The following is a 13,565-nucleotide window of genomic DNA, read 5'->3' as shown; positions in this document are numbered from 1 at the left end:
CCCCAGAATAACAACAAGGGCTGTAAAGTAGTGAGATAAATAAAAGCTCCCTGCCCTGCCTTCCCTGCCAAGCATGGACCAGCTGTAAATCATACAGCAAGGATAGTCTAAGCAGGCTAAGCCTCACGCACCTGACCTGCTTTCCTCGTCTCTCTCACACACAGCTATTTCTCTAACCTCAGCTGGCTTCTTGCTTGGCTATTCATTGCCATAACAGTGTGAAACTAATCTGAAGCCTTCTGCTCTTTGAAAGGGCTTTATTATGCTAATACTCTGCCTGGGGTAGTATTGAGAGTTAGTGTAGGAGATAGCTACTGCTGCGTACACTACCATACAAACTTGGGGGTCATCTCAGGGATGTTAAATATATATGATTGTGCCTGTCCGAACTATTGTAGAAAAATCAATAAGGTGTGTTCAAGGGGAATTGATGCTAGCACATTTCACTAATCAAAGCTTACAAAAGCTCTTCCATTAGAGGCAAGGTCTCTAGATACAGCAACTCATAAATCATTGAATGTTTATCTGGTTTCCATCAGATGCAGATTCTCGGAATGTTCTCCCCTGCCAAGATTTAATCAGATTTGTTTCAATATTCTTACCACAATAACAACCTTCTCCATAGCTCGAGGTTAATTGCTCAAATCATTTCATAAACAATAATCCGGATAAGACAGTTAGTTTGGGCACTGTGGAGCACTTTGCCAGACCTGCCGATTTGATCGTAATTGAGCTAACACTGCAATTCATTCATCCTTAAAATTACATGCACAGCTGTGTTTCATGCAAAACCTTGAACAGATTCTACTACATTTGTCATCACTGATAATTACAGTGGGAATCAATTCAGCGCTGAACACTACGGAGTGCAAGTCCACAAATTGAAACTGGATGAATGACTAGTTCAGTGCAACCGACTCAATTGACTAAAGGAAGGTAGGCAGAAGGATCAAAGGTCATGTTAACACAGAAAAGCAAACAGGGGGGGGGGGGGGGGGGCATTTCCAATCCAGAGCGACTGTCTATCTTAGCCTAGGATGCGGTCTTATTTAGTTGGGGAATGGCTGGCTGTCAAGTTGAGTAAAGGGGAGCTGTTATCAGTGAGATAGAATACCACACACCTTCTCTCTAGTTAGTCATGCTGTTAGAAAACAACATCAGCTGACACCTATCTCCGTGTTACAGGATCGAGGAGATGCAGTTGGGATTCAAGTCGGCCAACAGCGTAATAAATCGGCTCTTACTAGGCACTAACCATACACCTGTCTTGCTTGGATTGAAATACATAACAGCCGGAGGAAAAACATAGGTGAGCTCCACAGCTGCTGCTCTTAAACATGAATGGAAGATTGTCTCAGTGAAACGAAACCAACCTATTTAGAGTTAGAACATCGCTTCATATTATCCAAAGAATGTTTATTGCATCTCTGATCTTGCCTCAAATCTGTTACAGAAATAAAAGAAACCATAGCACAGGTTTCAAAAAAAATTTAAACTTAAAAAATTAAATCATTGCAACAAAACAATACTTTTTTTCAGAGCAAAACATATAAAATGATTGAAATTAAAATATCACCCAACATAAGCGTAAATCAAACAACCATCTGAGCCAACAAACTGAAGCTACATACAGACAAGATGGAATTAACCTTGGGCAGATAGAAGCTTGTGTGGTGTTTAATGAAGGCTGAAAGTCATTATGGCTGTGTCCAGGTAATGCTGTCAGCATAATGGATTATTCATGTTGCCATTTCTCTAAACTAAACTAATTGATTGGGGCCTTGATCAATACCACAGCCTCCACCTCCCCAGTGCCCGACAAAGCACCTGCATATCAATACTCTAGAAGAACACTTCCTGTACTGCCATCCACCATCCTCACAACAAACCTACAGGAGACCAAGCACCTTGCTAATCAACCCAGCCTTCTTACACACCGCGGCAGATGGCCAGCCTATGATACTAATCCCATCAATATCACCCATGCCTTAATATCACAATGCGGGTATCCAGTAAGCTGAGAAATTGATTATGACCGTACATCATTTCTGAATCATTTTACAAAATTACTTATTCTAGAATCAATGAGCTAATTTCCTGGAATGTCTGTTTAAACATTTACATTGTAAATATCACAGTTCACAGCATTACAAAACAGCCGAGACCATGGACAATCAGTAAATATTGATTATGAAGCTTTCATAAGATACTTTAAATATATATATATATATATATAGATCATCAAAACTAAATAATGTATTACTTTATCAATATTACAGACATAAGAATACAATCATTAACAACTCATTCACAACTGTTGGGATATTTTTATAAATACGTGAACTGCATACCTTAGATGGAGTAATCACAGCTGACACTGAAAAGACTATGTGTGGACAATTGAACTAAAATAAGAACATAAACCTACTGTACCTGCAGATCAGTTACCAGGGGGCTACCACACAAGAATAACACGAGAGATATGGAACTCAATATTTAACTAATCACACAGAAAACCTTGTCTCCTTTGATTGAAAGGTATACCAAGCTTGACAAGATATCACAGGTCGTCACTGATTCAAATGGTTCCAGCTCGCTGCTAGTCAGCCCACCCCACGTTCATGTCTTTCAATAACTGTTAAACTCAACCAGGCAATGCTTTAATTGTGTATAGGGGCTTTTTATTTACTTATGTGAATGTACAAAGGTGATGTATAGCTTTTGACCCGAGAACAACAGACTTGTAGAGTGACCCACTTTGAAAGACTCAGTAAATACTGAAGGCTCAAGGGCCTTGTGTATTCAGTAGATGACCTTTTGCCCTTCAAAGCTTGTTGCTAGGCAACACGATCACACAGACAGCCAAGCTAAACTTAGTAAAAAGGCTTAGATTACTATTGAGCTATTCAGCCTAAATGGATAGGGCAACTCCTTGAGGGACCTTACACTAGGTAGGTAGGCAAGCAAGACTGGATATTTTGAATCCGAGGACAGTTAATAGGCGTAACAACCACATCCTGCAACCAAGTAGCTGCGTGCTGTTACTGCGTCACCGCTTGACCTGCATGTTAAACAAGCACAGATAGGGACTCAAAGGCACCTTCAACCATTAACAAAGCAAACCACACAAGGCCTGATAACTCTTTAGATAGCAAGTTTGAGCTGTCAGTGATAGCTCACCTAAACAACATGCCACCACATATAAGCATCAACAGAACATAGGTCTTCATTTCAATATATATGGTTCACATTAGGGTTGGCAAAACAGATCAATAACTGGAATTATGGTCAATGGGAAGGAATATTATCGTTTATTGATATGTAAATTGTGTTATAATATTTTCCATAACCTATTGTGATGAAATGAAGTCTAATTTTTTCAAAATAGTCTTATTGTCAATCATGCCAACTGTCGAAGATGTAAAGCAACTGTTTTGTTACATCTTAAACGTCCACAAAGTAATCAATGCAAATATGTCACCACTCACCAATGATGGGAAATACGTTGATTTCAATCAGACTTTTTTACAAATGTGCTCAAAGTTACTTTTCCGATATTTATTGATATTTAGTTAATGATTATCGATCTCTATGATCTATGTTGACAGCCAGCCCTAGTTCCCATAACCAATTGAAGTAAACCTTGCTATTTTGGGGGATAGATTTCCATTAGGATAACTGCCATATTTCATGATACACTTTGTTATCAAAATTAAATAAGTAATGTTAATAAAACGATTAAATAATAATGTTCATGATACGAGTCAATATTCAACATACCCTGACGCTCGCTATAACTTTTCATAACCATGCTATTTTTTGGCTTATTGACATAAATTTATACATGTCAAAACTGTTGATATACAAAGAGATGTCAAATTTGAACAATGGGTCTCGGTTACCTCCATTGCCTCAGGGAGCTAAGATCTAATCTAGTCTGCTCAAAGTTCAACGCGACATTCAATCTTAATATTGTACCAGCAAATACAAGTATTTTCTTCCAGTCCCCTTTCACTTGTACCTTCAACAAGCCATCTGATATCTGTCTTTAAATGGGTTACACTGGATTAATCTTAATAATTCAAATATATTTATAAAAAAAATGGTGTTTCATTCAGATGAGCAAACAGAATGAAAAACAGATTTGGTTAGTCAACATAAAAGATCATGCTGCTTACCTTTCGAAGCCACAAAAAAGAAATAACTTTCCCTCTTTACATGACAATGCAATAGATGAAACCAATTAGGACTCATTTTGCAGTACATAACTGATAGAGGAAAACCACCATTGGGCTGAGCTTGTATTGAAGGGAGTGAAACAAAGGAGCCTCAATGAAATGCTTAATAATTGATATCCATTGTCTCAGCCACTGCCTGTCTTTGTTTCTTGTGAAAGATTGCCTCATGAAACAATTCAGTAGACCGCCATTGCATGAGGGTACAGGATTCTATATTTCATGTGGCTTAATTACCACACCAAATGTCATTTCTGAAATTTCAACTTTTGTCTTTGATGAACTGAGTCAAGACTATTACCACTTTGGTGACCTTGTGGGAATATCAATGTGAGAAACCAAAATGTGTTTTAATAACCATCTGGGGATTAATTCTAGGATCTTGAACACAACACACAATCACATCATTAAAATTAATCAACAAAAAGATAGAAATCTAGTACCTATTATCAAAATTCAAATGTTGAAACTGAAAGGGGTGCCTATTCCCTGATATTCTATAAACCATCATACATGAAGGACCCGAATACCATACAAAAGCTAAAACACCAAAAGGCCGACTATCATCAAACTAAATACACTTTTCTCTCTGGTCACATAAAATCCAAGCAAGAGACATTGCTCCTGATATTTTTCTCCAAAATGACAAAAACTACAAACCCTAATAAACAAATCTGCTAACCTGGAGAGAACAGAACCTTTCTCTGATCAAAGTAGCAATGGAACACCTGCACAAGATATTTGAAGTGCAACTATGCTGACAAGGGTCAAAAGGTAGGTGTTAAGTTATTCTCCAGCGGACAGTATTTACATGAGGGACAACAGATAATGGATTCAACCAGCAGCACATCTTCCTTTCCAAAAATGTCACACATAGTTGGTGGCTGTACCTCACTCTGCAAATGTCAGTTTGCAACCAGAATATCGCAATGGCTAAATGGATATCATCTGGCAGGCGATAATGAGGGTCGTGTAATGAGAGCCCACAACAAGTCTCCAGGCATGGAGAGAGTCAGGGACTACAGGAATATAGGGTAATTGGACTCCTCATTGATCATGTTAAGCCATAAGATGCAAGCAATCTTCACCGAATTGAATTAAATCTGCTTCAAAATGCCTGCCATAAGGCTATAATATGTTCTACACACAACGGGAATTTACGTTATTCAAACATACTTTTTAATCCATGAATGTTCAAATCACTAAAAACCTTTCCCAAAGTTTAAATCTTATTTTTATAATACTGGAAACATACTTAACAAAAAGTCCTTTTGAAATTCAAACTAATTTGTAATATGACTTCACTGAAACCTCTCCTAAAGAGAACTACCAACAACTATTGAAATACCAGGGGAGCAGTTACTATCTTGATGTGTTGTTACATAGTCATTGTGAAAGTGCTTACCAGCACCGAAATGTCAATGGAACAATGCAAGTGATAATGATACTATGCACTACATAATTGATACATGTCTGTTAGCCCCCTCTCACCAACCTCGACCCATCCGCTCCCATTGGGTCATCAACATAGCAGTGTTCCCAAGCATGAATGAGGATAGACAACATGACTCACATGGTATTATTTTCCCCCAAGACAGCAGGTGGCGTTCTTTACAAAGGAGAAGGAAATATTTCCTGTGGTAACCTCAATGCCCTGTTTTTGAGGAGTGGCTTGTATTGGCATTCAGGATACTACTACCAAGACGGTTGTACACTCTACAACCTTATCCAACATTAATGTGGCTTTCCTAAACATAATTAGTAACATTGCCATAGTAGATAAGCTTACTTATTTATAGCACTGTATCAAATATCTTGTAGGGTTTCACATGATTGATGGAAACATAACTTGCTATCTTTGTACAGTAATATCAAAGGTAACTGTTTGGATTTCAGTTCAGTTCGGTAAATGTCAAATGTATATCAGATCATCTAAATTTCTCATTACATGCGGAGGCATAGGTTTACAGTTTTTAAAGTTTCAAAAAACATTAGTGGAAATAATGCACTGACATTTACAATGAAAACTTCAGGAGAGACTTTGTTGAAAGAAATACTCTTAAGAGAAGAATATCAACTACAAGACCAGAAGATTGCTTACCCAGTAAGGTGTTCATTTATCTAGATTCAAGGAGATTTCTCCACATCAGAGTTGTGAAAAGAGAACAATTAAAAAATTTGTTTACACAAGTAGTATTAGTCGGTTCAAAATCCATCAATCAACCTGTGCTAGACGACCACACCGAATAATTTCCTTGATCAAAAGCTATCAGATTGTCGTCCTTTTATTGATTTCTGGTCGGGAAACTAGACTAGCCATGATAAATCCATACACACAACATTAATTTCAGCTTCAGACATCCATTAACATCCTGCCTATATCCTCAGATAGGGGCAACAAGCACTTGCTTCACCTCACAGAATACTCAAGTTGTGCTAAAAACATAAACTATCTCGGTTAATGTGTCCTGTGATGATGATGTGAGCAGAGTTTGCATGAATGATCTGTAATAATGGTTGCATTGAAGAGGGGCTGGAGACGAAGGTAACTCAGTGTAGCTCCCTACAGCTGCTGTTGCTGCCACTGCCTCTAAAAGACTGAGACAGGAAACTGTAGGGTACCTGGTCGAGGTGATGTGGTACAGCCAGCCAGACCACCGTGGAGCTTATAACCATTACTAAAGGTCATCAAAAGCTATTGATTTTACTATTAGATCTTATCATATTAGTGACAGCATGACAATCCCAATATACTTCAATTTTAAGGAAATATTACAGGTCATCTGCACCTTATTTTGCAATCATAACTGATCACAGACTGGGAACCATTAACAAAAAAATCCTGTAGAACTTTCAGTGGATGAATCAGGCATGAAAGTCAAGGGGCTCTGATAACCTTAATGTTTAAAAGTTAAATATTTTCAGGGTTCCTAGATCCAAATACAGTAGCAGCAAATATCAAGGTCCCCAGGACCCCAATCAGTCTTAACACTGATTTAGATAACAAAACATAGACATAAAGTAAAAAAATATTTCCGAACCCACTTTCATCACAACACCCATAGACATTGAAACAAGTCTCAAAACGGTTAGACAGATGATTTAATTGGAAGGATGTTCAAAATATTCAAAATAATTATCTGAAAGGAAACAGGCCAGTAACAATGAATCCAATATCAATCTGTAGACACAGCTGAAAGTGTTCACTTAAACATTTTAATGTGTTGTAAACTATGGACCTTGACAGGGAGTGTAGTCTGTCTTACAGACCCTGATACAAATATATATCAAATACAGCCCATGCAAGTCTATAATGTTTGGCAAGTCTAGATCACTGCAGTATCAGGATGAAGAGAGTCACTGGGCTCCTTTTTATTATATTTTTATTAAGATAACTAAACAACTGTTTTTTTAATGTACGATATGTTCATTTCAGAGACTAGATTTTAGTCTACAGGGAGTGCTGTAGAGTGACAAGTACACTGAGAAAATTAAAGCTGGTGGAATGAGGTTAACAGTTGTTCAACATCCAAAAACACTGAAGTAAACATATACCCCTTCAGTAGTGCGGATGTGTATTTCAGAGTTGATGCACCTAGTAGTCAGGCAGGACACTCCTGCCTACTCCACAAGCATGGTCTTAGTTATCAAAAACAAGGTCTGGCATGGGCTGTTGATGGGGGTTGATGGGGGTTGGTGGGGGTGGGGGTTGGTGGGGGTGGGTTGTTGGTTGGGAGGTGGGCCCTGGGAGCTGTGGAAGGTAAATGGTAAGAGAATGAGTGTCAGTGAGGTTTTATCAGTGGGTGGATTGAGGATCAAAAGATCAGGTATATGTGGCCATCTTGAAGCTTTGATACAGGTCATGACAGAAGACGAGGAGGGGCTGGTGATATTTGAGAGGTTAGCCACTTGGAACAAACATATTGTAGTGCAAACAACCACGCCACACGTGATGTATTGGGTGACAGCATGCCCACCAGGTTAAAGCACTCAACAGATCATTATCTTTCCATAACAAACACAGGAAGGGGATTGAAGAACAATCCTTCAGGCCTCATACATGAATAAGCAAGATAATAATCTCAAAACGGAATCCTATACCACAGGTTCAGGCTATCAATAATCTGTACCAGACATTCATGTCCCATTAGATTCTACTTATGCCTATGTCATATTTTATATATTCAGCTTTGTCAACAGCACGAACAAACATACATAATAGACTATGGTAAATAAAACAGTAGCCAAATACAAAGTAATAACACTGATCAATTTCAAAATTAAATATATACAAATTCAAATTCAATACAAACAGGAGAGGCAAAAAGTGGACTTTATTATCCAAACTTTGAGTCATGGCACTTTGCATAATTTTCTGCTAAATTAAGTGTTAATATATGGAACATAATTAGTTGAGCTAATTGGACCAAACTGAATTTAACTAGAATCAGGCATCAGGCCTCGACCCTGAAGTTGCAACTGCTAACATACCTTACTTTAAAACATAACTGCTCTCCACAGTTAGTATATTTATAAATACCAAATCTCCAAAACACTAACTTCCTACAGATTTGTCTATAAACATAGCAAAATCAGTTCAAGTTTCTGAATACTGAAAGTATATGTATCTATAAAAGACATTTGATAAATCTTGTACTAACAGATGAGTCGCTGATACATTACAATGCAACCAAGTTATTAATGCTAGTTAGTGTAATCCTGATAAGTGTAAAATACTGCCACTCACCTGTTGATGCTCCTTGTTATTATTATGGGTATGTCTGGGTCTGCGACGAGGTGTAATTCCAATTTCAACGCCTCGAAGTATGGAGTCCACAACTGGATAAAAGAAAGAGAAATCAGATTCAACTCTCTTACCACTGAAATCCATGAGGGCCAAGCAACCACGCTACATATAACATCAACTTCACATCCGTGAACTTGTAGTAGTGACTGAAACCAACAAAGAAAGCCAGTCGGTAGGCCAGCATATGACTCACAGTGTGACTGCCATGTTCTCTGACATCTTGAGCGGCTCACGTCATCAACCCACAAAGGTCAGGGAACACACCTTTCTTTATTCACCCTGGGCTTAGCACAGGTTATTTTCATATTCCCTATCCGGGTCTGTCTTGGGTCTCTGCAGAGTGCTGATAACACCAGCGCAAATGAGCAGAGCACGACTGATACTGGGCTGTAAGTGGGAAATTGCCTGACTGCTGTGTTTGTGCCGTGTCTGATCAGGTGCTTGAATGCAGCATACACCAGACAGCCTGCTTGGTTAACAATGGGCCTACACAAATTTGTTACACACAGTGTTAGGACCTGGCTATGCCTTATCACAGTGGTGTAAGGTTCAAGTACAGAAAATCAATTCCAAGCTAGGGGACAAGGATCTCCCCTGGAGGTTATCTTCCACAGGAGGCCAGCCTGGTGACCAGATAACTACCAACAGCTTAACTATCAACTAAATAATGTGTGGTATTTGCCAAAACAAGATTACAGACTCTTTCTCCTGTCTGGGACCCAGTCCAGATTGGTGTTTACTTCAATTGATTGTAGTAAATAATTGATTCTTCTCTTCAATGCTATGGCAATTCAAAACTGGGATCAATACAGGATTACTAGTCTAGTTCCCAATCAGTCATTTTTCAATTTTGGAGGAATTAATCCTAATTTCTCCATTGGTGATCTGAGAAAGCAGTGCTAACATTCAATATGTGATTGTCAGACAGCTGAAACCTACAAGGGATTAAGCTCATGGGCTATTGAACATAATGTCCACTCCTGACATTAACACAGTGTCAAGTACACTTTTGTGTGAATGAGATAGCTCATGTTTTCATACAGACTTGCAATATTAAATCCTTTACATATAAGCTATTGAATGTATTTTCTATATGGTATTCAGAAACCAATACTGTTCGAAGTTGCTTCAAATCCATACCCAGCTGAAGTAATTCTGTTCTGGTGGAAATATTTCACTCCAAAAAATCAATACCTAGAGGCTATTGTGATTGTGAAGCAGATTGAAGGTGTTACACCCTAAGGGGTTGCACTTATTACATTAACACCAGATTACCCATGCAAAATGCAAGCACCCAGCCATTCTACACCAGGCAAATTATCAACAGGCTAAGTCTTCAACCGTTGTGTGGAAATTAATGTTGCCATCAACCACATCATAAATATCCATGTCACAGCCTTGTGACTTAAAAGGTCTCCATATTTTTTCCTAAGCAATCTTGAAAGCCATTTCACCACATTCTCCTCAAGCTAAGACTACCAGCTCAGCAGTGGCACATGTCTAAATCAAGGTATCGATTTTTCAAACTTGCCCAAGTTGATGCGTTCTTTTCTGAGAGTAATAAATTGAGGATTCATTTTCTGTGAGAGTGATTAATTTGCTCAGTGAAATCTGCGTCAGTGGTCCAAACCAGTCTTGTCGGGTAATTTCCTACCGTTGTTAATAGCATCTTTACAGATAGTCTATGTAGGTGATTGGGTCTTGCTTTGTCAATTATTACAGAGAATCAAATTAACTTTTCTCGACCAACTGAACATGGTCAGTCATTCTTTCTTCAGACAGCATCTTAAACATATTATTAATACGGACTTAAAAAAATGAGTTGTTTTTCAAATATATCAATATATCTTTAAAAAAAAATTATATATATTTTTTTCATTCTGGCAAGTATTTGAAAAACTATTAATTTTACGTACACAAAATCACAGAATAGAAAATCCATTATGTTTCTCACAGAAATATCTCCTATCTTCATCAATATCTGCTTAACTTCACTTGTGCAGGTGTACTGAGAATTACTTGCTCTTTCCTGCCAACTTACTAAAAATACAATCTTTCCCCTGCTTGTTTTAGCTGATAAACAACCTAATCCAAAACGATAAACAAGATGAGTCAACTTTTTTTTATCAGATACATCTTTACATGCTCATATCATTACCAGAGCAGAGATCTCGAAAGTAACATGTTGTTTGGCAAATCTCCCAGAAATATTTTGGGATTGGAATTCACATTTGTAGTTGATTAAGAGGCCAGCTGGCAATGCCGGGAGGGGGACTGGCAAGCATGTAGCAAAAGGCTGCAGCAATTGCACATCTCATGAGGGAGACACAAATATATGTCCTGGTATGCTGAGAAGGAACCTGTATTGCTGTCTGGAATGAGGTGAGAATTGGCCAGATGAAAACAAGACTACTTCTCATTATGTCTGACTGATGACTTACGATGATGTATATCAGTGTAATGCTAGCTGAACTCAACAAAACTGGTGTTGACATATTTAACAACAGACAGAGAACATCGCTGAGCCTGTGTGAACTGCACATGGTGGGTCGAGATACCGAGATACTATGTCAGCAAATTCTTCATTTTAAGAGTGATTAGATATATTTCTGTGTTTTTACTTTACTCTGTTGAGTTATAAGTTGATAAAATATACTGGAGTTTTTCATTTGTGTACACATCATGAAAAATTGTGATGTTTTGTGATGTGTTAGTTTATGTTATGAAAAAGACATGAGTAAAACGGGGGTCAAAGTTGGGGTTGGGGTTGACATGTTCCCCCAAAATCTTCTTGCCACAGGACAAATTCACTTCTGGCAATTACTTAACTTAGCCATGGTTGGAGATATGTTGAAGTGGCAATTGAGGTTAGGCTGGGTTTGGGTTTGGGTACTTGGAAACAACAAAGTTGGTTGGATCAAGTAAACAGGTAAAGGTTTTATGCAGTATGATGTGAATGAACTTAAATGGCAACTCCACACTTCCAACATGATGAAGATGCACAGCCCTCATGATCACAGGAAAAACAGCTTTCCCAAAATAAGTATGTGTATAATGGAACTAGAAGGTGTAGTGTTTTTGCCTGGCATGATGTCTATTTGCAACAGAGTAAACAGTATCTGTTGTGAGTTTTCTGAAATGGCCTGGCACAGAACCAAACTATGCTGGTGTAATCTACCAGACATTATCATATTGAGTTTCTTTCCTGAACTCAGTAACATTCCGTGTGAAAATATTTACAGGTAAACATCTGCAGCAGCTGAATAGCTGTGGCAAAAGGGCACCTTATCACATTATGTCATCATGGGCAAGTTCAGATTTGTTGGAGAGGAGGTAAAAGTCAATAGCTTTCCACCAGGTGGATCACAGACCTAAGATTGGGTTTCAAAGGGGGGAAGAAAACAGAAATTGCAACAAGCAGATATACCGCAATTTCTGTCAGTCTGTTGTCATTGAATAATGAATTTGCTACAACTAAAGATAATTTAAAAAAAGAAATTGTAAAATCCACTGTTCCTGTAAAAGGTTTTCACATCTAATCAATTAATATTTATTAATATAGTGATAGAGGAATTCTTGTCTTCAGCAATAGTCCAGCTGTATCACAGCAGCCTGTAAATAATCAAGTTAGGACCAGGAATACCAGTTAGAAACACTCCAAACTATTGGGGGAGATGACATACAATCAGTTAGTGAATTATCCTAACCACCCAATCCAATTTCAGTTGCCTTTTTCGAAAAATAATATGATGGAGAACTACTCTAATTGGTCCATATGGAAACTTATTTCATTATAAAACACTACTCAAGAAAGAGTAATGATACATTCCTATAAATTTGAGAAGAAATTTCTGTTAGCAATTGTCTTTGAAAAGAATTGTCAGAAATCTAAATGTCATATGAAAATGTAAACCAAACAAAAATGAAAGTGAAGATGATTTTCTACACAAGAACAAATTCACAGAAATGGACAGTTTGATTTTAGTGATTATGTGTTAGCTAGGTTACAATCTGTCCTCAGCAACCTATGCTGGCTGTTAGATGAGACTGAATGGATTGGGTGGTCAGGCTTGGTGATTTGGATGATAGCTTATCATTGAGTCGCTGCTCATTATAATGATCACTGAATTGTCTGGTCCATAATCAATTATTTACAGGTTGCCTTCAAATAGCTGGCATTCTGATGAGTGGCTTTAAACAACACACAGAATGGCATGTATGTTCACCAGCAGGATTCACTTACCCCCATCATCTATGAGGTGCATCTGAGTATATGCAGGATCTTCATTATGCTCTTCCAAGACGGTGTCATCAGTAACAGCTAAAGTCTGAAATAGACAGAAAAGACGTCACTCAACAAACCAACAGACGCCACAAGCATGCATTTCAGTCACCAGCATGGCTGCTACAATCGTGACACATGACATTCTGACACGTTATCTTATGCAAGTAACCTTGTCTTGAATCTGATAACGAAGTACGTTAGCTTTAGGAAATCTCTATTGATTTGGTTTATGGACCGC

General features: G+C 38.1%; 1 protein-coding gene across 2 annotated transcripts in view; it reads right to left on the bottom strand.

Annotated features, from left to right (window-relative positions):
• LOC124123466 (lysine-specific demethylase 3B-like) overlaps nucleotides 1-13,565 on the bottom strand; it is a 109,355-nt gene that overhangs the window by 27,757 nt on the left and 68,033 nt on the right. For both annotated transcript variants that reach the window (XM_046486666.2, XM_046486667.2), the window contains exons 5-6: nucleotides 13,286-13,370; nucleotides 8,983-9,074 (exon numbers count right to left, since the gene is read on the bottom strand). In XM_046486666.2, coding sequence (XP_046342622.2) covers nucleotides 8,983-9,074; nucleotides 13,286-13,370 — 177 coding nt within the window. The remainder of the gene's footprint in view (nucleotides 1-8,982; nucleotides 9,075-13,285; nucleotides 13,371-13,565) is intronic.

This window comes from Haliotis rufescens, unplaced genomic scaffold (assembly GCF_023055435.1).
Source record: "Haliotis rufescens isolate VD_foot unplaced genomic scaffold, xgHalRufe1.0.p SCAF_54, whole genome shotgun sequence".
Taxonomy (NCBI): domain Eukaryota; kingdom Metazoa; phylum Mollusca; class Gastropoda; order Lepetellida; family Haliotidae; genus Haliotis; species Haliotis rufescens.
The sequence above is the reverse complement of the archived record's forward strand: the minus strand, read 5'-3'. Positions and strand labels throughout refer to the sequence as shown.